Genomic DNA, 27898 nt, shown 5'->3' with positions numbered 1-27898 from the left:
ACACACACACACACACACACACACACACACACACACACACACTATTATAAAGGGGTTTGTAAGTATGAAGGGATTTGTAAATAAACTGTTAACTATTAATTTTGAGTTTATACTACGATAGAACCCCGTTAGAAAATAATTTCACACGCTACAAATGTAAAGTATAAAGGAGTGATTATAGATTTTTGAATCCCAGTAACTGATGAAGGGCAGGTAGCCTAGCTGTTAGGAATGTTGGACCAGTAAGCAAAACGTCGCTGGTTCAAATCCCCGAGGTGAAAAATCTCTTCACGTGTCCTTGAGTCGCTCTGGATAGGAGCATCTGTTGAATTACTAAAATGTTAAATGTCTAATAAACATTTAGTTTCATTACTGAACTCAGCAGAATATCATATATAATGACTAATTTGGCTAGATTGCATTTACACTGTAAAAAGTTACAGAACAGTTTGAGTTTGATAAAAATATGATAACATTGAGTAATTCTACAACAATGAACAATCATCATATTAGGCCCTATTTACCTCAAAACGATAGCGAAAAATGACAAATGTAATTATGTGCTAACTAACCTCTACACTTAGGCAATTGGGCAGGTTTTGTGAATCATTTGCTGAAACCGCTACACAAGCTGCTGAGAAAAACTCCAGACCACAACAGAAACTGAAGACATACATAAATATCAAAGGATGCAGCTAGGATGTGTCAATCACAGATTGCTATCTCTACAAGGTAAGTCTACTCTGTCTCTGTCCATCTCACTCTAGCTAGTGTTGAGCAGTACAGATGTTCCATAGCTGGACCGCCGGTGGTAAACTCCTTTATCTCTATAGGGCTGGTTTAGATACTAAGAAGTCTGTGTTAGTGTGATGAGATAATGATACTAGCTGCTCTAGTCAATCTGTATAGTTGAAGCATGACAGATTATGCAATAGAAATGTAAAAGCAATTTCCAATTGAGCCAAAATATGCAGCTTTTACCGTGAATGCAGTCTGCTAACGCGGGAACATTGCCTTTACATTTCAATCACACTGAAACTTCAGCGACATGGATTAAATAGAGCCCCGGTTAGAAAGCAATGAATATGGAGCTTGGTAAATTCTCCAGTTTTCGATTGAAGGCTGGTGCTAAATTGTCATGGATCTAACATTTGTATTGTGGTTGTTAAGTAATAGATATAAGAGAGTTCCACAAGTTACCAACATATATTGGGAATTGATTCAGATAAGGCTGGCTATATTTGTTCTGCATGCCGACTTTCATTCATTGACAAATGTTGACATGATTTTGTAATTTAGCAATCACTCATCCTGTCCCTGTCTCTTCCAGATGTCTGTTTGGTGGCAGGTTCTGTTTCTCCAGTTTTTCCTTACCCTGAGCTGTGTGTACCCATGTTGTGCATCCCCTCCAGGCCTACTCAAGTCCTACTCATACTCCCTCAAATCCATCAGATGCACCCACACTCGGGTACAGCAGCTGCTCAGGAGATATGTGAGTTGACTCCTCTGCTAGCCTCTATTACTGGTGGCTAGTCTGCTAGAGCTTCTATGTGCCCAGAGACAACAGCTATCCTCCCCTGCTACAGGCTGTTATCATAATGTACCTTCATTTGTCTTGCCAGAAGGAGGAGCAGTTGGATAACAAGCAGTTTGAGGACAGAAGTCTGGAGTGGCAGACCCTACCCTCCCTCTCCACAGACTTCTACCACTGGCTTCAGATGAAGGTTTGTGTGTGACCTGTACCACCTGTTAACCTGCTGTGGTTTAATGCTTTAAAAAGTTACTATGGAATAGGAGATTGTGATATTGTGAATAATGTTATGATCTGGCCTGTACAGGACTGGGAGCGTCTGAGTGCTGCCTCTCGAGACCTGCACACCTTCTGGGCTCACCTGGACATGAAGAGAAGGGAGATAGAGAGGGAGGAGGTTGGACAGGGGGCAGCCCACAGGATGGGGAGCAGGGGCAAGCCAAAACCCAGCATACCTGAGGGAATACAGCACATTCTGACAGACCTGCGGGATCTCATGACAAAAGTCAACTTTCAGGTACAGACAATGTGCGCCATATACATGAACGAAGTGTATACTTATTCTCTCTGCGCACTATATTAGGTGTTCATGTAGCTACCCACTATGGCTACTCAGTAGCTACTGTATATACACTGTGGAGAAATGTTATGAGCTCAGTCTGATAAACCTCTCTGTGGTCTTTACAGTTGAGATGTGTGAACAGCTCCAATGTAAGCCCCACCTCTCCCCCTGCCCTGACCCGTGCAGTGAGCACTCCCTCCAGCCACCAGGCCCCATCAAAGTCCCTGTGGACCAGCCGCCTGGAGGGCTACGTCATCCTCAGGGACCTGGAGCGCTACCTCACCAAGCTGGCCAGAGACTTCATCCTCCTGAAGACCAAACACAGAGGTCCTCCAGGTACCTAGCCCAGGGGCAGATAGACATGGTATGCATGGATTCATATTCATAATGCAAACTAGTACTGCACAAGCCTGTGACGGGTTGTGGTTAGAGTGGCTTTTAACTTATTTTGTGGACTAGGGACAATGTTGGATGTGAGAATTTACAAATTGTAGTATTATGAATTATAACACAACAGTATTTTATGTAGTCAATGCACACAGTTTATTTCAGAAGTAACAAGGCAGCTAATAACACCAATAATAATGATATTAGTATTATTCATTATGATGATAATAATCAGCGTTATTATAAGTTGATAATAATGATATATTTCATTCAGTATTACTATGACAGAAATACAGTACTGTGACTCAATATTGCCAAGTGATGTCAATACCTGCTGTTGTTATTTCAACTGCATTAATGATAGGGTTCAATTAATCAATAAGGCCTGAGGGGGTGTGGTATATGGCCCTATATACCAAGGATAAGGGCTGTTCTTAGGCATGATGCATCCCAGAGTGCCTGGATACAGCCCTTAGCTGTGGTATATTGCCCATATACCACAAACCCCAGAGGTGCCTTATTGCTATTATAAACTGGTTACCAACGTAATTATAACAGAAAACAAGTAGTTTTGCGTCATACCCATGGTATATTGTCTGATATGCTACGGCTTTTCTGCCAATCAGCATCCAGGAGCCAAACTACCTGGTTTATAATTTATATTATTCCCTAAGATCATGATTTCTCATTGTTGTGAGATGCTCGGTTGACTTTGTTAGACGGAAACCAAGTTTACGCATAGTGTTACTGTATGTCTTACTCTACTCTGGGTTTCTCCCGGAGTTTCCTTCTTTTCTTTCTCTCTCTCTCTCTCTCTCTCGCTGACTCTAACAGCTGAGAGCTGGAAGAGTGTTGAGAAACACTACCCAACATCCCCTTTCTCAACAGTCCTCACTTCACTGTACTTTCCAAAGATGCCTTTTTGCCTATTTATTTACTTATTTATTACTTATTTATTTGTAAAATTGTGTTTATTTTTGTTATTATGGAAATCTAAATATATTTTTTATTTTTTTTACATACAAGAGCAAATATATTGTAAAGGACTACAAAATAAAGATGAAGCATAAGATTGAAAATGTGTTGTTTCATTTAATACGAGTTTTGTTAATAAACAGTATTATGAATTCCGGGCAAAACCTCTGAACCCATTTATATATGATAATATGTCATTTTAAATCAATAACTATCTAAATTAAGATTTATAAGTTCAATTGTGCTAACGGAGAACATAATGATCTTGTAGTAGGCAGTGTATGGCTGTGGTCTCACATTTAATGGAGAAAAATAACTTCTGTGTGGCTATAATCTGATTGGCTAAAGCAGGAAATCATCCTGTGGAATGATTGGTTCTCTGTGGATTACAGCGAGGTCGTCATCTTGGGTTGAGTTGAGGGGCCGTCTGCAAAACAAGTCAATTCACACGAGGCCATTGTTAGTCCCTAATGTGGATTATTGGTCAAAACTTCCAGTGAGAATATAGAGATGAAAGAGGTAGCTATCTTTAATACTCTACTGCTTTCCATTTGACAATCCCAGCTCATCTCGTCCTCCATCTAGAAGTCCTCACCCTCCCTTCCTCAAGCCCTACTGTCCTCATAATAATACGTTTCCTCCTCTCCCGTCTCCTGACTCACCACCAGCAGGTGTCCTTTCTTGCCTTTGGCTACCTTCAGTTCTGGTCCACTGGTGAAATCAATGACCCCCTCCTTCCCCCGAGCCACCGCAAACTTAATACTGCACACAGACAGGAGGAGAGGATCAGAGAGAGGAAAGGAGTGATGGGGTGAGATGGGATGAGAGAGAGGAGGGAATAAAATAGAAAGTCATTGTGAAAATAGAGTGTCATTAGCACAAACAGTGGATGACAGTTGGAATGGATTGGCAAAAATTCTCTGAAAAAGGTAATGAAGCTATCCAGTGTCCAGATGATCAGAGAAGCTCGACCATAGAGAGCCTATTCTAATTCCTAATTCTATGAGCCAGACTCACCTGTCCTGGCTGATGTTGACCTTGTTCTTCTTGTCCGCCATGGTGGCCAGCTTGGTCACCACCTCGATCACATGATCACACTGGAGCACCACATCACTCTACAGGGCAGACAAGGGGTCAGAGGTTAGGTACTGTACTTTATGGCACCATGGCAGTAAGTCACCATGACAACTGCTAGATAGAATAACCAGAATGAGGTCATCCTGTTACCTTCTGCTTGTTATCCTCACTGGGCACGTGCAGAACCATGAACCCATCAGTCAGAGAACTCACAGAGATGCCTGGAAAGAGAGGAATGGCACCCACTCCCCTGTTATACATTACAAACACATGACCACTACCTTATAAGCAATGTTACTAAAAACTCCTGAGGCCTAACCATTTAAGTTCAACCCCCCTGCCGCCGCTCCAGGCCTGCCTTCACCCCTGGCCCACCACCCCCGGTCCCTCAATCCCCTATGACTCCCAGCAGAGACTCACTCCTCAGGGCCGCGTAGTCGATCCTCTGCTTCAGCTTGGCCTCAGCCACCAGCACAGCAAAGGAGGAGGTGAGGAGCAGCTGGCGCGGCCGCGCCTTGTAACCCCTCCTATCATACTTAGTCACCGCAACTCCATACTGTCACAGACAGAAGAAGAGGGGAATGGAGAGAGAAATTAAAGAAGAGTGACAGTGAGAGAGAGGGAGGGGTTGTCATAAAAAACAAACGTTTCTGTATCAATATAGATTCAAAGCAATATACGACTTTGTAGAGACACAGTACACAGGAAACTAATTAGCATGATTTAAGTACTCAACCAACAACAAGAGAGTGACAGAGGTGAGACGGGTCATGGTAGACTCCAGTCCAAACGGACACAAACACAACAGGGGGATAGTACTACAACATCATGTTACTCACCTTCACTTTGTCATTGCCCAGAGTCTGTATCACTTTGAGGTTGAACTCCTCACTGTCTGTGTACAGGAAAGAGCATCTGTCAGTGGTGTGTTTGTCAAGTCTGTGAAATTTTGAAGTCTGTACCACAGGAGGCTGCTGAGGGGAGGACGGCTCATAGTAATGGCTGGAATGGAGCAAATGGAATGGTATCAAACACGTTTGATGTGCTGGATACCATTCCATTTATTCCGTTGCAGCCATGACTATGAACCCGTCCTCCCCAATTAAGGTGCAACCAGCCGCCTGAGGTGTGTACCAAGTGTGTCAGTGAGTGTGTGTGCCCTACCTAGTCTGGAGGCCACAAACAGCTTGGGGACACTCTGGGGATAGCTGTCCTTCTGGTCCTGGAAGATCTGACTGGCTACCACCTTCTGCTCCATCTATAGAGACACAGAAGAAATACATGTGGAGTTGGAGGAAGAGACAGAAGGAGAAAAGGGGAGGAGGAATGGAGTAGGGAGACAGAGAGGGAGAGTGTGTGTGTGTAAGAGAGAATAAAATGAATAGAAAGTGGACAGAAATAACCTTTCTATGTGTTCCTGTCAGGTGAGTGACAGTAACAGACAGTAGAGAAGCCTACCTGTTTCTTCCACTCTGGCTGGATCCTCCTGCAGTAGGCCCGCATCATGTTCTGCATACACAGCCTGCACAGGTGCTCTGACGCCTACACAGACATAGGGACAGATACAAATAAAACATTGACACGTTGTATGTACAACAGTCAGACGCATTGATTGCACCATCACACCTTAGCTTATGCTACATTTCCTTCAGTGTGTGTGTGTGTGTGTGTGTGTGTGTGTACTGTGGGGCTGCAGTACCTCAGTGAGGCTAGGTGGGGGGACGGGCCAGCTCTTGTCCAGGACACTCTTGGGCGGGTTCCTAACCAGCGTCATCAGGAAAGAGAAACGCTGATGGTCCAGGAAGTACTCATTCTCTGGACAGCGCTCATAGTGGCGGTAGATGAAGCCCTTGATGAACTTGCGTATGATTTCAGCAGCGTGTCTGCGGCGCCTTGCCTTACGGCGGGATTTCATCCCTCTCCAGGCAGACTGGATCACTAGCACTATACAGAGAGAAAACAAATCAGTCATATCCCAGAAACACCCCAACAAGCTACAACTGTGCAGAGCTCAGAAGAACAAACTAAATCATATTCTCTGCCTTACTTCATTCAACAGAAAGTAGCTGCAGAGTAATTGCTTGAGGAAGCAGTAACTGAGAAGCAGGTAAGAGTGTGAGCTGTTTGATCCCTCACCTGCGTTTCTGATGCGGTGGTACTTGGCCCTCTCTCTGTAGCCCCTCCATGAGGTCTGTAGTGTGAGAGCTAGAACAGAGCACAGGAACAGAGGAGACAAGATGGTGGACCACAGAACAGACTATATCAATTACATCCTTATTACATTTGCTTAGTGTATTATACATCCTCATACTTCTGCCAATGGCAGTTCACTGTTTTCTACTGCTGCTCTGCTGTTAATCATGTTATTTTCTTCAATACATTAATTCCCCCCAAACTAAACAGCCTTGTCATCGTCCTCCCTGCTGTATAGTCTTACCGATGGCGGGCCTCCTGGCCTCCAAGGCATCTTCAGTGGTGAACAGAGTCTTTGGGAAACGGATGAAGATCTTGGTCCTGCAAAGATATAGGGAATTACACATCAACAACATACCGTCTCATGTTTCTCCTCATAACATGACTAAGGCAAATGGAAGTCCCCTTACTTTCTGTTCTCCCTCCCCCCCCCTCTCTGTGTGTACATACTTTCCCAGTTTGTATTCCTCTGGTTTATAGCCCAGGTGTTGGACCAGAGTGGCAACTCCATCAGCCAGTCTGCCCTGCCAGTTAGGCCACGTCCCGGGACACAGAGACTTGTACCTGTGGTTAAATAAATGTATGTGGTTAATATAGAAACTGTGGTTATAGAAACGTGTAAATAGTCACATAATACAGTGCATTCAGAAAGTATTCAGACCCCTTCCCTTTTTCCACATTTTGTTACGTTACAGCCTTATTCTAAAATTGATTTAAAAAACTATTTTCCTCATCAAGCTACACACAATACCCCATAATGACAAAGCGAAAACAGTTTTTTAGACATTTTAGACATTTTTGCAAATTTATAAAACCATAAAAACATTTAAAAAACGTATTTACATAAGTATTGAGGCCTTTTGCCATGAGACTCGAAATTGAGCTCAGGCGCATCCTGTTTCCATTGATCATCCTTGAGATGTTTCTACGACTTGATTGGAGTAAATTCAATTTATTGGGCATGATTTGGAAAGGCACACATCTGTCCATATAAGGTCCCACAGTTGACAGTGCATGTCAGAGAAAAAACCAAGCCATGAGGTCAAATTAATTCCCGTAGAGCTCTGAGACAGGATTGTGTCGAGGCACAGATCTGGGGTACCAAACATTTCCACAGCATTGAAGGTCCCCAAGAACACAGTGGCCTCCATCAATCTTAAATGGAAGAAGTTCAGAACCACAAGACTCTTCCGAGAGCTGGCCGCTCGGGCCTAACTGAGCAATCAGGGGAGAAGTGCCTTGGTCAGGGAGGTGGCCAACCAAGATTCTCTGGTCTGATGAAACCAAGATTTAACTCTTTGGCCTGAATGCCAAGCATCACGTCTGGAGGAAACCTGGCACCATCATTATGGTGAAGCAACATGGTGGCAGCATCATCATGCTGTTGGGATGTTTTTCAGCAGCAAGGACTGGGAGACTAGTCAAGATCAAGGGAAAGATGAACAAAGCAAAGTACAGAGAGATCCTTGATGAAAACCTGCTCCAGAGTGCTCAGGACCTCAGACTGGGGCCGTTCCAACAGGACAACGACCCTAAGCACACAGCCAAGACAATGCATGAGTGGCTTCGGAACAAGTCTCTGAATGTCCTTGAGTGGCCCAGCCAGAGCCGGGACTTGAACCCAATTGAACATCTCTGGAGAGACCTGAAAATAGCTGTGCAGCGACGCTCCCCATCCAACCTGACAGAGCATGAGAGGAACTCCCCAAATATCAAGCTTGTAGCATCATACCCAAGAAGACTCAATCAAGGCTGTAATCGCTGCCAAAGGTGCTTCAACAAAGTACTGAGTAAAGGGTCTGAATACTTATGTAAATGTGATATTTCAGTTATTTTTTTTATATAAATTTGCTAAAATGTCTAATATAATGTTTTTGCTTAATCATTATGGGGTACTGTGTGTAAATTGATGAGGATTTTTTATATTCAGGAGGCTGAAACGTAACAAAATGTGGAAAAAGGGGTCTAAATACATTCAGAATGCACTGTATACAAACAAACATACCTCTGTAGGAAGGCTTCGTAGCGCCGGCGGTAGGCAAAGCCAGCTCTCCTGACTCTCAGGTTCTCCATCAGACCCAGATATTTGACCTGGTGTCTGACCAGAGCCTCATCAAACCTCCCTGTTGAGAAAGAATATTACATTGTCTGATTGATTGATTGACTGATTGACTGATTGATTGACTGATTTTACTGTGTACGATTACCTGACTGCTTGGCATCGTTGGGTTTGATACAGCGCACATAGGATGGCTCCTTAGACATCAGGATCTCTATCAGTTTGGCCAGGCTGTTCTTAAACTGAGTGGCAGCCTGCAGAGGGCAGCAGTGAGGTGCGATATCAAACTGTGTGTATTTGTGTGGGTGTTAGCTGACTAAACTCAACTTTCAGCACCCAAAGACAAGCCTGCATTTACACATGACATTGTCCTGTGTAAATGTGTGCTATTCTTTTGTTGTGTAAAACAATTATTTGGGTGCTGAAATCCAGTCCGCCCACACTAGTCGCTGCTCAACTCCAATGTAAATCATGGAGTTGAGTTTAGTCGGCTGTGAGTGTATATCTGTCTGTGTATGTCTGTGTGCGTGTATCTCACCGTCTCTGGGCGTTTTTGGGTCGTCACCTCCTCTCTGTGGAAGCACTGACTCAGGATTTGGTTATCTGACTGGCATATGACCTGAACAGAGAAAGCACAACACAGAACCATATAAACACACCACACCACACCTATGGACACTATACTGCATATACCTACTGTAGTGTACACACATAAACAGTGTGAAGGAGTTCTGAGAGAGTTCATGAGTGTGGTGAGTGTGGTCTGTGTTCTCATTTCTCTATTGTTACTCCAGCCTCACCTCTTTCAGGTTTCTGTAGAGCAGGTCGGTGTTTTTGTCCAGAAACCCTGTGATGCAGAGGAACATAAAACAATACAGAGAGAGTGTGTGGTTGAAATCAGTCAATTATTTATTGCAGTTATACTCCAAATATTTCTGTGACCAACTTTTTATTTAGTTTGTCATTTTTTCAGAAGGGGGGTTTACAGGTACAGGTATAGCATTCAAACTCATATTCATTCAGATATATTCATATATTCAGTTATCATGACATTCGAAAGAAGAAAAAAACACATCAGAAATTAATATAAGATAAAGAACAGTATCAACAGTTTGGTAAAATTTTGTCTGCAAGGAAAATAAACAAAAAGGTCTCCCCCTCCCAACCCATTCCCCCCCTCAGTCCCCATCCACCAACCACATATTGCCTCCTCACCCGGAAAACCATGTCTCCCACTCCAGTTAATAGAAATAGCAGAGGTTAGATGGGGTCACCTTCCTTGCTACTTCTACATATTCTGAACAGAGCAGGTATAGCCTGTTATCGCTGTGGCTGAGGAATTGGCATATAGTATTTTAATCGAATGAAATTGGAGCCAAGTCCCATATGCTCCAAAACCGAACAAAGTTATGACCATTCTAGTCTATTTTTTTGCGTTGAGAGATAGAACTGCATTTGGTTTCTGATGAAGCATGTAGGTTATCTTGTTTTTTAACAAACTGGCTTTTGTCTGGATGTACCAATTTGGGTAAGGAAGTTTTGAAACAGGACGACAGAATTTTTGGAAAATAGTTTATCAAAGCTAGAGGGCGATATTGAGCACACTGAGTGGAGTCCGTACCTTTTTCATAAAAGGAAAATTAGTGCTGTATTCACATCCCTTCCAAATGAACCTTTGTGAATGTTCAGTGCGTGCGAAATGTTTATCAGTGCGTGCGCAATGTTTATCAGCGGCATGGGACCCAGCTTCTCCTACCCAAACACTTCATAGAAAGACTGCTCATTAAGAAAGTTGCCCGCTTCCACATCAGTTACAAGTCCAGTGACCCGTACATTTTTGAGGGATTCCGTTTTCTCTTTTAAGAGTTTGATTATCCATTCCAACTTAGCTCGCTCTTTTTGCAGGTCATGAGTCGTACCTCTGTCGCATTGGCTGTCTTCTCCAGACTTTTCACTTTAGTTGAAAAGGTCTCCACTTCAGCAGTGAGCACTGCCAAGGATTCATTTACTGGTTTTAATTGTAAGTCGAGGGCAGAGGTAATTTCCACACAAACAATCTCTCGTATAGTAGCGGCCAGCTCTTTCTGTAGTCTGGTGTTGAAAAGCGCCATGTTCCCACAGTTGAATTGTGGATGGACATATTCTAGTTGCTGAAGTGAAATAGACCTGTTAGTTATTTCTGGTCACACAATGAATGTCCCACACCTTTATATGATGTTTAGTATTGACAAGTTTTAGGAAATAAGTCAGTAAATTTATAGTCATTTGCAAAAGAAAGCCACAATAAGGCGATGCGTTTCAATGCATGCCACCGGAACTGGTTCCTCTGACACGGAACCAGCAGTTCTACTATTGACTGATTGATTAGCTAGCTCACCATTGACAGTGTAGTTGACCTCTCCAGCATAATGAATCAGTCTGAACTCCTCCCTGCCCACCGCCTTGCGTGTCTTCCCATTCGCCAATTTGTGACTGACAGACAGAGACAATTCATATCTTAGATACAGAGTCACAAATATACACACAAATACATTTTGGGGTAATGGTGCAAATACACAAACAAAATATGACATGTGTGTGTGTGTGTGTGTGTGTGTGTGTAAGAGAAAGATTGGACTCACGTGACAAAATGGGCATGGCCTCCCAAAGTGTCCTCAAGCTTCTCCAGGAAGGAGATATCATTGGGCTCCCCTGGCCTCAAACACTCCTCATCCTACAACACATTTCACATTTACATGTTAACATTCAAATAGAGAGAGGGAGAGGACAGAGGGAGAGAGATACCAGAGAGAGGAGAAAGACTAAAGAGAGTCAGATAAACTACTAAACTGAAGGGAACGCCAGTCATTCTCACCAGGATGGAGATAAAGCCTTTGTGTTTCTCCTCCACCAGGTCACAGATGATCTTGTTGTCAAAGTACTTCACCGGCTCCCACTGAAATACACAGTTGCATTTAATGAACTACAACCTCATCACTAGTGTACCTCTATTCTTGTTTTGTATTTTTCTCTGAGTACAGACTCACAGTGATGCCCTCTGCTTCGTATTCCTCCTGCTCAGACTTGAGGGTGAGCTTGATGAACAGCTGCTGCAGCTTCTCATTGCAGTAGTTGATGCAGAACTGCTCAAAACTACAGGGAGATGGTTAGGTTTAGAAAGATGGCACAAAACAACTGTGCTACAATATGTTAATTAGGCAGCCTAATTCGGATCTTTGTTTCACTAATTGGTCTTTGATTGACCAATCAGATCTGATGTGAAAAGATCTGATGTGATTGGTCAAAAGAACAACATTAGAGGAAATAATATCAGAATTGGGTTGACTGTACAAACAAATGGCTCACACGGACAGACACACACACACACACACACACACACACACACACACACACACACACACACACACACACACACACACACACACACACACACACACACACACACACACACACACACACACACACACACAGTAAGTTAACAGCTAGAATGTTTTCAGGTACCTATTGTGTTGGAAGACCTCAAAGCCATAGATATCCAGCAGTCCTATGACTGATGATGAGCCCTTACTGCTGTTGTACACTTCATCCTGTAAATAGAACACAATCCACTCAGTTTTGGAGGTAGCAAGCAGCATTACGGTAGCTGGCAAAGAGAGAGAGAGAGAGCAATAATTAAGAGGAAATAATTGGTGAATTGTTTTGCTAGCTATCATGATTGATGTGTGTGAGAGACCTTGAAAGCCAGAGACTGGTTGATCTTCGCCACCAGCCAGGTGAAGGCACGGCCGTAAACCGCTTTGGCCAAGGCATCACGGGCTGCCACAGCCTGCTCAAAACTCAACGGGCCTATCATCTGGAACATACACACACATAAGTACGCAGTACACACACATAAGTACGCAGTACACACACATAAGTACGCAGTACACACACATACGTACACACACATTGAAATCAAATACTTTCATGTGTTATTTCTGGGCTCAGCTGTACTTTATCAGTATCCTCTCTTTTAAACAAATTCATCAAAATATTCATGCCATACACATCAGTGGCATACTGTATTACTTCTTGGTAAGTGGGATATTAAATTAGATTATATAAAATTATATTAGCAGGCTTCAGGCATAGTTTTGTATGAAGTGAAACATCCCACCATACACACTCACCTCTTCCCCTTTGGCAGTGAGTTTCTTATGAGTTAGAGCCTCTCTCAGTGCTGGTCCATCCACACCCAACAGCTGCAGAACAAGCAGGACAACATCAACATCTACCTTTAAAATGGAGAATTAGTGAATGTGTCAGTCTGTGGGAGGAGGTAGAGTTCATGTTAGAAGTTCTAACCTTGGACAGATATGTGAGCTGTGGCTCAGTGGTGATCTGGGTTTCTCCATCCTCCCCTTCTCCAAACTGAGTGTTCCCAAGATGAAGGACACTTGCGATTATATTCAACAGATCCTAGCAGGGAGAGAGAAGAGACACATTTAAACCATGACATTCTCACTGTTTTCAGAGTGAAACTTTGGGTGGGTATTTGCAGTGACATACAGTATGTACACCAGTGGAGGCTGGTGGGAGGAGCTATAGGAGAACGGGCTCATTGTAATAGCTGGGTGTGAACAATTGGAACAGAGTCAAACATGAGGTTTCCATATGTTTGATATTGTTCCATTCATTCCATTATAATGAGCACGTTCTTCCATAGCTTCTCCCACCAGCCTCCTCTGATGTACACTAAAGTGTTTCTGACCTCCACCTCCTCTTCATGGAAGCCGATGATGGTCAGGGCTTTCCTCACTGTTTTCCAGTCACTCTTGTCATTGATGGAGCTCACCCTGGGACAGCAACCCTAAGAGGTACAGGACATCCCTGTTCAAATTACTGCACACACACACACACACACACACACACACACACACACACACACACACACACACACACACACACACACACACACACACACACACACACACACACACACACACACACACACACCTTGACCAGGTAGTGGTATTTCTGAGCGTTTCTCTCCAGGCCCAGCTTACTGAGCTGGTCTTGTTCTCCTCCCTCCAGCAGCTGGTAGAAGATATGGAAGTTCCTCTCTCCGTGGTTCTGGTGCACCACACGAGACTTCTCCAGTAGGTAGTTGAGGATGTGGCCTCCTATGGGTGCCCCCTAGGGGAGGTTAGGCACAGGGACAGTCAATGTACTGTTGAGTGTGGTCCTACTAGAGCTTCTTTAGCTGCATCATGTTTTAGATTCATAGTAAGGCATGCTGTATGGTATGCCATGAATGTCACATGTATTAGTCACGCACAATCAGGTGATTGATTATTACAGGGGCTGAGTCACTGGCTTACTGGGGCTCTCTCATACCGTCCCTGGGAGGGGTGCGTCACCTGAGTGGGTTGAGTCACTGATGTGATCATCCTGTCTGGGTTGGCGCCCCTCCCCCTTGGGTTGTGCCGTGGCTGAGATCTTTGTGGGCTATACTCAGCCTTGTCTCAGGATGGTAAGTTGGTGGTTGAAGATATCCCTCTGTGGTGTGGGGGCTGTGCTTTGGCAAAGTGGGTGGGGTTATATCCTTCCTGTTTGGCCCTGTCCGGGGGTGTCCTCGGATGGGGCCACAGTGTCTCCTGACCCCTCCTGTCTCAGCCTCCAGTATTTATGCTGCAGTAGTTTATGTGTCGGGGGGCTAGGGTCAGTTTGTTATATCTGGAGTACTTCTCCTGTCCTATTCGGTGTCCTGTGTGAATTTAAGTGTGCTTTCTCTAATTCTCTCTTTCTCTCTTTCTTTCTCTCTCTCGGAGGACCTGAGCCCTAGGACCATGCCTCAGGACTACCTGACATGATGACTCCTTGCTGTCCCCAGTCCACCTGGCCGTGCTGCTGCTCCAGTTTCAACTGTTCTGCCTTATTATTATTGGACCATGCTGGTCATTTATGAACATTTGAACATCTTGGCCATGTTCTGTTATAATCTCCACCCGGCACAGCCAGACGAGGACTGGCCACCCCACATAGCCTGGTTCCTCTCTAGGTTTCTTCCTAGGTTTTGGCCTTTCTAGGGAGTTTTTCCTAGCCACTGTGCTTCTACACCTGCATTGCTTGCTGTTTGGGGTTTTAGGCTGGGTTTCTGTACAGCACTTTGAGATATCAGCTGATGTACGAAGGGCTATATAAATACATTTGATTTGACGGAATGGGGTGCTGTATAGATAGTATGGCATGAGTGTCAGCGATGGTAGACCTATATGTGGGAAATCCCTCAATCCAGGAGCTAAAGGAAGGGAAAACAGGCTTACCCTGAAGTCAAACTGGACATCCATGTATTTTCCAAAGCGGCTGGAATTGTCGTTTCGCAATGTTTTGGCATTACCAAAGGCCTGCAGAGAGAGAGCCAGGAAAAGAGGGAGAGAGAGAGGAAGTTAGTGTGGGAAACAACAGAGATAAGATCAAACACAGCTGAGAGAGAGGAAGCATTAACAGTACAGTAATAGCATGTTCACAGCAGCACCTATCTATTGTTATGGCTTTGTCAGAGATTGGTTCAAAATATGCAATGGATCAACATGCTTTCCCTCATCTACTAATAGAGTTACTTCTTTGAAGGAACATCATTTTGTAGTGGGCCATTCATTTATCTCATTAATGTTGCACCAGTCTCAGTACCCCTGCTATAAATGTCATTGAAGAGATCCTTGGGAGTGGGCGGGGTGTGTACCTCAAGAACAGGGTTGGACTGCAGCAGCCGGTCCCGGATCGTGCTCATGTGGTCAGTGACAGGGCAGGTAGTGGCATAGTACTGGAGGATCTTCTTAGAGGCCTCGGTCTTCCCTGCTCCGCTCTCCCCAGAGATCAGGATACACTGGTCCCTCCTCTCAGTCCGCATGGCTCGGTACGTGTTGTCTGACACCGCATAGCTACAGGACAGAGAAACAGAGGGGTGGGATACAAACATGATGTTAGCTAGTGATTGGGCTCATACTGGTGTATTCACATACAGTGGATCACCATCTGATAGTAAACATAGACTACATATTGTAAATGTAATGTTCCAGAGCACATTCAGATATACACACACTCATTCTAGTCCTGCTGGGTCAGAGAAAGGTTAACCTCAATGGGATTGGTGTCCCCCACCCCACAGGATGGTTAAGCTAATGTAGGCTAATGTGATTAGCAGATTGGAAGCAACAAAAACATTTCTGAGGACATAAAAGTATCTGAAATGGGCAGAAAGCTTACATTTTTGTTAAATCTAACTACACTGTCCAATTTACAGTAGCTATTACAGTGAAAGAATACCATGCTATTGTTTGAGGAGAGAGCACAGTTATGAACTCGAAAATGTATTAATAAACCAATTAGGCACATTTGGGCAGTCTTGATAGAACATTTTGAACAGAATTGCAATGGTTCATTGAATCAGTCTAAAACTTTGCACATACACTGCTGCCATCTAGTGGCCAAAATCTAAATTGTGGCTAATCAGGGGTCAGAGGGTGACTTACATGTGGGGTGATATCTCGTAGAAGCTGACCCCTCGGTAGCGCTCCATGTGCGCCTTGGAGTAGATCTCCAGGTCCTTGTATGGGTTCACTGATACCAACACTGACCCTATGTAGGTCTGACAGGGAGACAAGACCCTGCAGTCACCAACCCCTCTAATACAAAACCCACAAAAACACTGATATAAAAAAATCGACCAATAGCAAACATTATGTTAAAGCTACAGATGTAAGATCTTCATTCCAGACAGATTGCTTCAGCAGGGAAATTATCATGCAGCAACAGGAAATGTGAATTTTTCTGTGGATTATAATTATTGGACATTTTTTTGTAGGGTACAACGCAAATCAAGTCAAACATTATGTTAAAGCTACAGATGTAGGATCTTCATTTCAGCCAGAAAACTATCCTGCAGCAACAGGAAATGTGAATTATTCTGTGGATTATAATTATTGGACATTTCTTGTAGTGTACAAGGCAAATCAATTGGACAATACAAACTTTAGAAGCCTTTTTAAACCTCGAATCCACTACAAGTTTGCATTCCTGCTGTGCAGGAAAATTCGCAGCAACAAAAGAGTGATCCAATTGAGATCCTACATCTGTATGCAGAGTCATTTTTATGATAAGATTTCCATATAGCCTATATGATATGATTCTTTACATAGATGAGTTTCTCTCCAAAGCGTCGACGCAGGTTCTCAATGAAGGCCGCCTCGCTAGTATAGTTCTCCAACAGCACAAAGTCCTGCACCCCCACCCTGTCCCGGGCTGTCAGAGTACTCTCCATAACTCTATGAACTCTGCCCTCACCTCCCACCTCCTATAGAGAGAGAGAGAAAGGGAGGGGGATAGAAGGGGGAGACATCATTGCCTGCCACTCTTTCCCACATACATACAATCCCAAATAATATAATAATAATAATAATAATAAATGCAATTTAGCAGACGCTTTTATCCAAATTGAAACCCACCACTATGCACTTCAACTAGACCTGAATTTTTTTTCTTTTTACCATCTAAACCGCTGTGAAATATATTTTCAATAACCAAGAATATTGTATTTTCAGCTGTTTGAAGCTGGTGTACAAAACCAGAAGTAAAAGACGCAAAAACGAGACTTAAGCATGGGAAGCATAGAAATAAAGCACATAGAACAGATCTACCACTTCTTAGACTTGCGTTCAATGAGAATGGCATATCTATAACTCACATTTCTATGTGAATTCTGTCAGATTTGGTGACATATTGCAGCTTTAACCCAGAAGTCAGCAGAACCAATGTGTCGGAGAAACCACCGTCCGACTGACGACAGAGGTCAGCTTGCAGGCGCACGGCCTGCCACAAGGAGTTATTAGAGATAGATAAGCCATGAAAAGCCCTGCCAGCTAAACCCTCCCTAACCCAGATGGTGCTGGCCAAATTGTGCACCGCCTTTTGGGGCTCCCGGTCATGGAGGGTAGGGCAGAGGGTCGAGTTGGGATTGGGCGTTTACTGACAACACCACAGCACTGCAAATAAACACCTCCACAAGAAGCTTGTCAGGAACAAGCATATCAACCAGAGTAAAGCACACACAGGACGTTCAGACATGCAGAACATAAATCAAACAATGAAGCCATTTCAATAATCCTTAATATAAACAGTGTCTCTAAGATCCTCTATTGTGTGATTGTGAGATAGCGTATTGGGATGTATATACAGTAAATACAGGCTTTAGCGCCAGTCAGGTTCTGACCAATGCTGCTAAAAAGATGTGTGTACATGTAAACCCTGGTATTCTGATGACAAACGGAGCACAGACAGGGAAATAATACCCAGAGAAGTTCACCGACATGTTAATCTGAAAATATCAGAAGAGAACAGACACAAAAAATATACCTACCGTGAATTGGTGTGTGCATTATCCAGTTACGACTACTATTATCCACCAGTACAGAACAGAAATGTCTAGGTTACATCCTGCATTCCACGACCGTTCCACTACAACCAATCACCCTCTAGTCTGTTTGATCACTCACTGTATCAGGTGTAATCATTTGAAGTGCGTAAGCAAGCCCCCTAACACAACACACACACACACACACACACACACACACACACACACACACACACACACACACACACACACACACACACACACACACACACACACACACACACACAAAGGCACACTGGGAGAGGAACAATGGGGCCAGGGGCTTTGGGAACACACAGTCCTCTCAGGGGTGTCGTTAGGGGTTGGTTAATGTCACTAACTGGTCGTTATCTCTGAACACTTAATGGTGGAAAATCCTTGAAACAACACAAGGACAACAGTGGAGTGAAGCCAAGAACTATGAGCAGGGGAAAGCCAGGAGACACTTCCACTCTGCACTCCTACCCAGCCCCCCTCTACCTCAGAGTATTGTTCTTGCAGGTGGCCTTCCTGCAGAAAGTAAAACACACAGAGGAATCCCCTCACGCACACACACACACATACACGCACGTATAGTGATTTTCCTGAAGGTATTTTAGAGTCAGGCTTAGGGTCAGGTCTTCAAGGATCTCCACTGAATGTGTCTTTTGTGTGTTTGGCTGTTTGTGTGTTTGGCTAAAATGCTGCCTCATCCTCTACGGGATCGGTGTCCCCCCCCCACGGGACGGTTAATCTAACTTAGGCTAATGTGATTAGCATGAGGTTTGAAGTAACAAGAACATTTCTGAGGACATAGAAATATCTGAAATGGGCAGAAAGCTCACATTTTTGTTAAATCTAACTACATTTTCCAATTTACAGTAGCTATTACAGTGAAAGAATACCATGTTATTGTTTGAGGAGAGTGCACAGCTATGAACTCAAAAATGTATTAATAAACCAATTAGACACATTTAGGCAGTCTTGATAGAACATTTTGAACATAAATGCAATGGTTCATTGGATCAGTCTAAAACTTTGCACATACACTGCTGCCATCTAGTGGCCAAAATCTAAATTGTGGCTAACCTGGAATAGTTACGTTATGTTCTCTTGCATTAAAATGTTGGGACAAAAAATGATCTTTTACCAGATCTAAATGTGTTATATTCTCCTACATTAATTTCACATTTCCACAAACTTCAAAGTGTTCCCTTTGAAATGGCATCAATAATATGCATTTCCTTGCTTCCGGTCCTGAGCTACAGGCAGTTGGAGTTGGGTACGTCATTTTAGGCGAAAACTGAAAAAAAGGGTCCGATCCTTAAGAGGTTGGGTTGTGAGTGGACTCTCAAGTAGTATAGGCCTAGTTACTGTGGCCCCGTGAACAGGGTCCTGTGGCCCTTAGAAGAGATGAGTGTTCTATATAATATAAGAAAATCACAAGACTCTGTGTAGAGTATCCATCGGCCCTGTGGGTAATGAAGTTTGATGGACCTGTGAGGATGTAGAGTTGAAGTCGGAAGTTTACATACCCTTAGGTTGGAGTCATTAAAACTATTTTTTTAACGACTCCACAAATTTCTTGTTAACAAACTATAGTTTTGTTAAGTAATTTTCCCAACAATTGTTTACAGAGAGATTATTTAACTTATAATTCACTGTATCACAATTCCAGTGGGTCAGAAGTTTAAACAGTTGGAAAAGTCCCGAAAATGACGTCATGGCTTTAGAAGCGTCTGTTAGGCCAATTGACATCATTTGAGTCAATTGGAGGTGTACCTGTGGATGTATTTCAAGGCCTACCTTCAAACACATCATGAGAAAATCAAAAGAAATCAGCCAAGACTTCAGAAAAGAAATTGTAGACCTCCACAAGTCTGGTTCATCCTTGGGAGCAATTTCCAAACGCCTGAAGGTACCACGTTCATCTGTACAAACAATAGTACGCAAATATAAACACCATGGGACCATGCAGCCGTCACACCGCTCAGGAAGGAGACGCATTCTGTCTCCTAGAGATGAACATACTTTGGTGGGAAAAGTGCAAATCATTCCCAGAACAACAGCAAAGGTTCTTGTGAAGATGCTGGAGGAAACAAGTACAAAATTATCTATATCCACAGTAAAACAAGTCCTATATCGACATAACCTGAAAGGCCGCTCAGCAAGGAAGAAGCCACTGCTCCAAAACCACCATAAAAAAAAGCCAGACTACGGTTTGCAACTGCACATGAAGACAAAGATCGTACCTTTTGGAGAAATGTCCTCTGGTCTAAAGAAACCATTTTTTTTGCCCATAATGACCATCATTATGTTTGGAGGAAAAAGGGGGAGGCTTGCAAGCCGAAGAACACCATCCCAACCTTGAAGCACGGGGGTGGCAGCATCATATTGTGGGGGAGCTTTGCTGCAGGAGGGACTGGTGCACTTCACAAAATAGATGGCCACATGAGGAAGGAAAATTATGTGGATATATTGAAGCAATATCTCAAGACATCAGTCAGGAAGTTAAAGCTTGGTCACAAATGGGTCTTCCAAATGGACAATGACCCCAAGCACACTTCCAAATTTGTGGCAAAATGGCTTAAGGACAACAAAGTCAGGATATTGGAGTGGCCATCACAAAGCCCTGACCTCAATCCCATAGAATATTTGTGGGCAGAACTGAAAAAAGCATGTGCGAGCAAGGAGGCCTACAAAACCTGACTCATTTACACCAGCTTTGTCAGGAGGAAATGGGCCAAAATTCACCCAACTTATTGTGGGATGCTTGTGGAAGGCTACCCGAAACGTTTGACCCAAGTTAAACAATTTGAAGGCAATGCCACCAAATACTAATTGAGTGTATGTAAAGTTCTGACCCACTGGGAATGTGATGAAAGAAATAAAAGTGTAAATAAATAATTCTCTACTATTATTCTGACATTTCACATTCTTAAGATAAAGTGGTGATCCTAACTGACCTACGAAATTACATTTTTACTAGGATTAAATGTCAGGAATTGTGAAAAACTGAGTTTAAATGTATTTGGCTAAGGTGTAAGTAAACTTCTGACTTCAACTGTAGTTGTTGTAGTCGTTGGTGTTGTAGTTTTGTGTGTTGCAATCCTATGGAGCAGTGAGGGCTGTGAAATGAGTCGTCTTGAAAAGCAGTGAGGATTGTGGAAGTTGTAGTCCAATAGAGCGGTGAGGGCTGTTGTTGCTGCAATACTGTACTATGGAGGGTGCGTTTGTATAACTGATGAATTTACGAACGCTCAACACCCATTGAATATGGCCGGTATCATTAAACGTTGGCAAAAAAGCGTAATTAAATTGTTTCCAGCAGCACAGTTAGTCACAAACCCTCTGGATGACATGAAAACAGCCTAAATAGCTCTGCTAGGGCAAATAAAAAGGACAAAGTGAGTTGTTCTGTCATTTATGTCTGGAAGTAGCTAGCCAGTTAGCTTACTTTAGCCAGTTAATTTGGGTGCTTGACTGCCGCTGTGAGGTCAGAACGCTCGGATCAACCCTACTCCTTGGCCAGAGCTTCCAGTGCGCGCTCTGAACGCTCAGAGTGCGAAACAGTCTGAATTTACGAACGCACAATCTGACAACGCTCTGAATTTACGAATGCCCAGAGCACACTCTTAGGGCGCTCTGGCACTCCAGCGAGAATTTACGAACGCACCCGTAGTAGTGAGGGATGTGAGTGTTTTAGTCTTATGGAGTAGAGAGTCTTGTGGGTGTTGTAGTCCTATTTTAATTTGATTTATTAGTATCCACATTAGCCGACGCCAACAGCGACAGCTAGTCTTACTGGGGTCCGACACATACATTACAGAGAAAATACTTTACAATTGACATACATTTAAAAACATTAACATGTAGTGTGTGTGTGTGCATCTATCAGTTACACATACTGTACATGTCAGTACATACACACAACAACTAGGTGAGGGTTGAGGGTTATGTAGTCCTATGGAGCCAAGAGGGTTGTGAGTGGTGCATCTATGAGAGGCAGCAGGGAGGCTTCAGCAGGACTTGGCTCTGGGCCCCTTAAGGCAGGGGTGCTGGGCTGATTCCCCTCAGTCTCTTCCTTATAAGGCGCCCCTCTGCTCCGTCCCCAGACATACCTACTATGGGTGGACACACACCAGCTCCACAGCTGTCGCTCCAGCATGGATGTGCTAGCACTGGACAGAGTGGAAAAATACCAGCCACCAGCTACAGTATATCCCAGGAGAGGCTAGTGCCAGTCCCAGGCAATGTAATGACTCATAGTCATGGTGGGAGAACTATAGTCCAAATGTTGGTTTTACAATCCTTGTGGGGACCAAAAAAATGATTCCCATTCAAAATCCTATTTTCCCTAACCCTAAACCTAACTCTTCTTGAACTGCACTTCACGGTAAAGTCTACACTTGTTGTATTCGGCGCATGTGACAAATAAAGTTTGTTTTGATCTCTAGCATTAACCCTTAAGCCCATTTAATAGTTTTGTTTTATTTTATTTAACTAGGCAAGTCAGTTAAGAACAAATTCTTATTTACAATGACGGCCTACCCCGGCCAAACCCGGATGACACTGGGCCAATTGTGCGCCGCCCTATGGGACTCCCAATCGCGTCCGATTCTGATACAGCCTGGACTCAAACCAGGGTGTCTGTAGTGACGCCTGCACTGAGATGCAGCGCCTTAGACCGCTGCGCCACTCGGGAGCCCCAACCTAACCCTTATTCTAAACTTAACCCTAAAATAGCCTTTTTCCCTTGTGGGGACTGATGAAATGTCCCCACTTTTTTGCTTGTGGGGACTGACGAAATGTCCGCCACACACACACACACACACACACACACACACACACACACACACACACACACACACACACACACACACACACACACACACACACACACACACACACACACACATACACCTAAGACATGTTATGAGCAGCATGTAGAGAAGGGATAAGGATCTTACCCTGCCTCGGTACCTCATCCTGGCCTAGCTTAGTGTTGTTGATCTCCCTCTCTGGTCTTCTCTGGCGTCAGTGGTCCTCCCTCCACATCAGGAAGACTCCCTATGTGTTCTAGTGGCTCATCTACCTCCCTCTGTCCATGTGCAATAGATCCAGGTTACGGTTACTCTCTCCTTCACACACACTACATGCTGTCTCTGTTTCTGTCAGTCTGTTTCTCTCTTCCAAACACACATACACACCCTCACACTACGCTCTCCCGCTGTTCTCTCTGTCCGTTGTGCCACCCTATGAGGACAAAGCACACAGCATCAAGCCTAAATAAATACCAGCAGTTCAACTTGTTTACAACTTCAGCCCTGTAGTCCCATTGACAGGTCAAGTAAACATCCTCTCCTCCATTCGTCCGCAAGTACTTAAATCACCACTGCGAAACACAGGCTGTAACTCCACTAACACGTCACACACTTGGACCGGAGCACCTTCCAAAAAAAGAGAGAGAGAGAAAAAGACGAGGGAAAGTATGCAGGCTGAGCCGGGCCAAAGAAAAGAGAGTTCAAAAGGTTTGGAAAAATCTGCTAACAGCCCATGGGACGTTAAGAAACATGTAACCGTTCTGAAACTCTATAAAAAATGATACAAACAAAAATCACATGACGTGGCCCGAGTGCATTCTATCCCTCCCTCCTTCTTCTCTTCTCTTACAAGCTGAAACAGATTCATAGGCGATAATAGCGATAGAACTGTCACACCAACAAGATGAATTTCATACCTAACCCTCTCATTGGCTCTCTTCCCGTCCGTGGAAAAAAAAACTGCAAACACAAGATGTATCACTCTCTTACAACAGCACCAGCGCAGAAATGTCTCATTACTTAGGCTTACGCAACTACTCTGCCACTCTATCTATATATATATGAAATATGTTTGTAGGGTACTGGTATATGTTCACACGTTTTGTGAGTGTGTTAGTGATATATCCACTAACCCCCTATGTACAGTATACACATAGTGGAGCAGCAGTGCACTTATTTGACAGTCTCTTTCACGTTACAGTGACCTCACCCCCTGACTTCAGTTTGAGGATGGTTAGTACTATTCTGGATCCTTGGGACGTCCTTAACCTAAACCCTAACCCCTACCCTTATCCTAACCTTAATCATAACCCTTACTTAACCATAACCTTAACTATTTTAAATGTCAACTTCAATGGGGTGATGTCAGATCCCGGATAGCAGGGACAATTTGAGGACAGCGCCCCCCTACTGCTGCCTCCATATCTATTATGATTTTCAGTTACTAATACTATCATTTAAAAACCCAACACTAGAGCCCAACCGATATGTTTTTTGGGGTCCGATACTGATTCCGATTTTTTGGCGAGCAAAACTTACCAATATATCTTCTGATAACAAAGTGTCATTTTCCCACACTGTTCTCATAAATTGTAGTGATGGGGGAAAAACTTGTCAGTATTTTTCATTCATAGCTTGTTCTCCATCTTTGACATTTACATTTTAGTCATTAGTCATTAAGCAGAAACTCTTATCCAGAGCGATTTACAGTTAGTGCATTAATTTTAAGATCACAGTCATAGTAAGTACATTAAAAAACGTAGCTATCAGAGCTAGCTAGTAAGAGGGAAAAGAATCTAGTGTGAGTGTTAATATACAAAAGGCTTTATTTGTATTGCTGCTGCAGATGGACAAGAGAGAGCCATGAGAAAACTAGTTTTGATTAGCCATGGGAATAAAACCGCTGAAAACAAATTGACTCCCTGTTTAAAAAGAAGATGGAGAACAAGCTATGAAGGAGAAATACTGGAGTTTTAGGGCAGGTACAGCAGACTAGCACAAAAATAATATTGCAATATTTTCAAAACGATATGATACAATACGATATATCGTCAAACATAATATCCCAATATGTAACTGTATTGATTTTTCCCCCATCACAATACATATACTGTAGAATCATGAGAATTGCAATACATACCGCATCGGCACCTAAGTATCACAATAATATCGTATCGCGAGGACCCTGGCAATTCCCAGCCCTAATAAATTGCCATCCAAAAGAGCTATTGTCCAAGAAATATGCTTCAAATGATGATTCCTTACATTGTGATAATGACATCATTAGAAAAGTGTTTGGATAAGCATGTGATTACCTTATTCATTCTATTTATTGAATATTGGTTATCGGTGGAATTATTGTTCGATACGATATATCGGTAAAAGACCTATATCAGCAGTGAACGGATATAGCCTAATCGGTCGGGCTCTACCCAACACCCCCCAACTTCCCTCTCTCTCTCTCTACCCAACACCCTCCAACTTCCCTCTCTCTCTACCCAACACACCCCAACCTCCATCTCTCTACCCAACACACCCCAACTTCCCTCTCTCTCTACCCATCACCCTCCAACTTCCCTCTCTCTCTACCCAACACACCCCAACCTCCCTCTCTCTACCCAACACACCCCAACTTCCCTCTCTCTCTCTCTCTCTACCCAACACCCTCCAACTTCCCTCTCTCTCTACCCAACACACCCCAACTTCCCTCTCTCTCTTGCCAACATCATGAGATATCCAGCCTTGTGGAATTTGAATAATGTATTCCAGATGGAGCCTCTCTCTCTCTCTGTTCCCCTCTGAACAGAGTCACTTAAGGGTGGTGTGCAGAATTGTGAGACATATCTCTCCACCCCATCCTAAGGGACCCACATTGCATGATATCTCTCCACCCCTTTTTCACGCAATAACAATAAACAACAATGCTTTTAAACACTATTTAACATAACAGACTAGTGCCTAAATAACTTCATGATCTTTATGTTCAGTAGCATAGTCCGCCAACCGCCTGACTGTAACTCGTGAAATGACAGATGACACATGACCAACTCAAAAACAGCCACATTGTGCATGATACTGTAGCCTCTATATCCAACAAATACACATGTTGATAAAAGCTACATGAAACAGCATTGATAGGCTTTAGGCCTATAGTCTGTTACACTACAACAGCAGGACATGCTCTTTCCCCTCATTGTGTTTTCATGCTGAACCATGGAGGAATGATAATGATAATTTGGGGCGGGGAAGACTGAGCAAGGCCAGAGGGGATTATCCCACTGGATGCCATTCTCTCTCTCTCTCTCACACACACACACACACACACACACACACACACACACACACACACACACACACACACACACACACACACACACACACACACACACACACACACACACACACACACACACAAACACACACTTTATACATAAAATATTAATAGGAAGACCAGACGGACGTCAGTGCTACATCAGTGACACAAACACAAGTACACACACACACAATGCATGTGTGGTGAGTGGTGACAGCGTAAAAGAGGTAGACTAATGAGTATCAGGTATAATCCCTGGCATAGAGCAGTAAGCTCATCTTTATCTCTACATTCCAACTCTTGCTAGACATCTTTCCCTTTCTCTCAGCCTTTATTCTGTCACTCCTACTCCCCTTCACCCAGTTTGTTAATGTATTATACAGCATTTACGCTCAAACAGTGTTCTGTGAGAGAAGTGCTTTGTCCAGAAAAAAGGTTATAGGTGCTTTAGAAAGGAGGTCATTGTGAGGTTGTGTAAACAACAAAAAAATATAATTTTGCTTCTATGTCTGTGGCTCTGTCTAGTATATGAGTCTACAGTATCACACACCTTCTACTGCTCGCTGTCCATCTGTGTTGGATTCCTACAGCCCCCATCTGCTCCCTCTCCCTTTAACCCCCCTCTTTACCTCCACTCAGCCTAAGGCACCATCTCCCTGACAAAACAATAGAGCTGTTCCTCTGACGCCTCACCCACTCCCTACAAAAGCCTATTTCCTGGAGTGTCATTCACTCCCCCTGTCCATGGGATTGTCCTCCAGAGACACTCAGTGCAACACTTGCTATGTGTGCCTCCATCTGACTTATGTAGAGATGGAGGTGAGTGACTACAGGCATTGTCAGGTTGAGGTTTCAGGAAACAACCATGGTTTGCCTTAAAACAGGAAGTGGCAGAGAGGAGAGGAGGAAGTGAGCACCGGTGCATAGACAGAAACTCTGTCTAAGGCAATGCATCTCAGTGCAGAAGGCATCACTACAGACCCTGATTCGATCCCGGGCTGTATCACAGCCGTCTGTGATCGGCTGTCCCCATAGGGTGGGGCACAATTGGCCCAGCATCGTCCGAGTTAGGGGAGGGTTTGGCTGGGGTATGCCGTCTTAACTGACTTGCATAGTTAAGTAAAGGTTAAATAAATAAAAATTAAAAAGACACTGTGCGGTATGTCTAAAAATAGGACATGGCTCATGCAAACACAAGCAACAAACAAAACAACAACAACAGATGCACTGTAGGCCTACAGTAAACAAGCAACTGAGTGACTGTATGCACATGTGTATATTTGAACGGCAGTTTAATAACTTTAGTTTAAGCAACAAAGTGCATGGTCAAATTTAATAAGCTATTAAGAAACTGGATCATTTTGCAGGGAGCTTGATCTTGGCAATACAGATGCATGTTTGGACATTCCGCAGCTGACAGAAATACATCAGATAATGTTCCCTCATGCACCACACAAAGAGAAAACATATCACCTTCCAGTGAGGAGGGAGGCTCATTCCGAGGTCAAGCTGATCTAACAGAGGAGGCAAACACAGTCCACACCCAGCTGGTTACACACAGATCACAGA

At 43.6% G+C, this 27898-nt stretch overlaps 2 protein-coding genes across 3 annotated transcripts; one reads left to right on the top strand and one right to left on the bottom strand.

Annotated features, from left to right (window-relative positions):
* The first annotated feature begins 6 nt into the window (after nt 1-6).
* Nucleotides 7-3610, top strand: LOC115135791 (uncharacterized). Its single transcript, XM_029670874.2, has 4 exons — nt 7-1492; nt 1623-1724; nt 1839-2048; nt 2219-3610. The coding sequence occupies exons 1-4, from the start codon at nt 1331-1333 to the stop codon at nt 2435-2437; spliced, it is 693 nt and encodes a 230-aa protein (XP_029526734.1). The 5' UTR covers nt 7-1330; the 3' UTR covers nt 2438-3610.
* LOC115135789 (unconventional myosin-Ic-like) lies at nt 3281-27841 on the bottom strand. Of its 2 annotated transcripts, none has more exons than XM_029670870.2 (31): nt 27803-27841; nt 16961-17119; nt 16299-16414; nt 15509-15707; nt 15090-15170; nt 13780-13959; nt 13535-13633; nt 13129-13242; nt 12954-13025; nt 12518-12637; nt 12286-12371; nt 11811-11916; nt 11639-11719; nt 11406-11497; nt 11162-11256; nt 9585-9631; nt 9323-9403; nt 8933-9038; nt 8731-8848; nt 7176-7289; nt 6970-7046; nt 6669-6737; nt 6232-6476; nt 5991-6074; nt 5697-5790; nt 5372-5427; nt 4953-5088; nt 4683-4753; nt 4473-4570; nt 4118-4217; nt 3281-3882 (listed from the first exon to the last, which is right to left on the bottom strand). In XM_029670870.2, exons 1-31 carry the CDS (start codon nt 27824-27826, stop codon nt 3856-3858), a joined length of 3147 nt encoding a protein of 1048 aa, XP_029526730.1. In that variant the 5' UTR covers nt 27827-27841; the 3' UTR covers nt 3281-3855. The 2 variants fall into 2 exon arrangements, with proteins under 2 accessions (XP_029526730.1, XP_029526731.1); XM_029670871.2 differs by lacking the exon at nt 27803-27841 and adding an exon at nt 23164-23797.
* Nucleotides 27842-27898: the final 57 nt, after the last annotated feature.

Source organism: Oncorhynchus nerka, linkage group LG10 (assembly GCF_034236695.1).
Source record: "Oncorhynchus nerka isolate Pitt River linkage group LG10, Oner_Uvic_2.0, whole genome shotgun sequence".
In the NCBI taxonomy this organism is placed as follows: domain Eukaryota; kingdom Metazoa; phylum Chordata; class Actinopteri; order Salmoniformes; family Salmonidae; genus Oncorhynchus; species Oncorhynchus nerka.
This window is presented reverse-complemented; position numbering and strand designations above follow the sequence as displayed.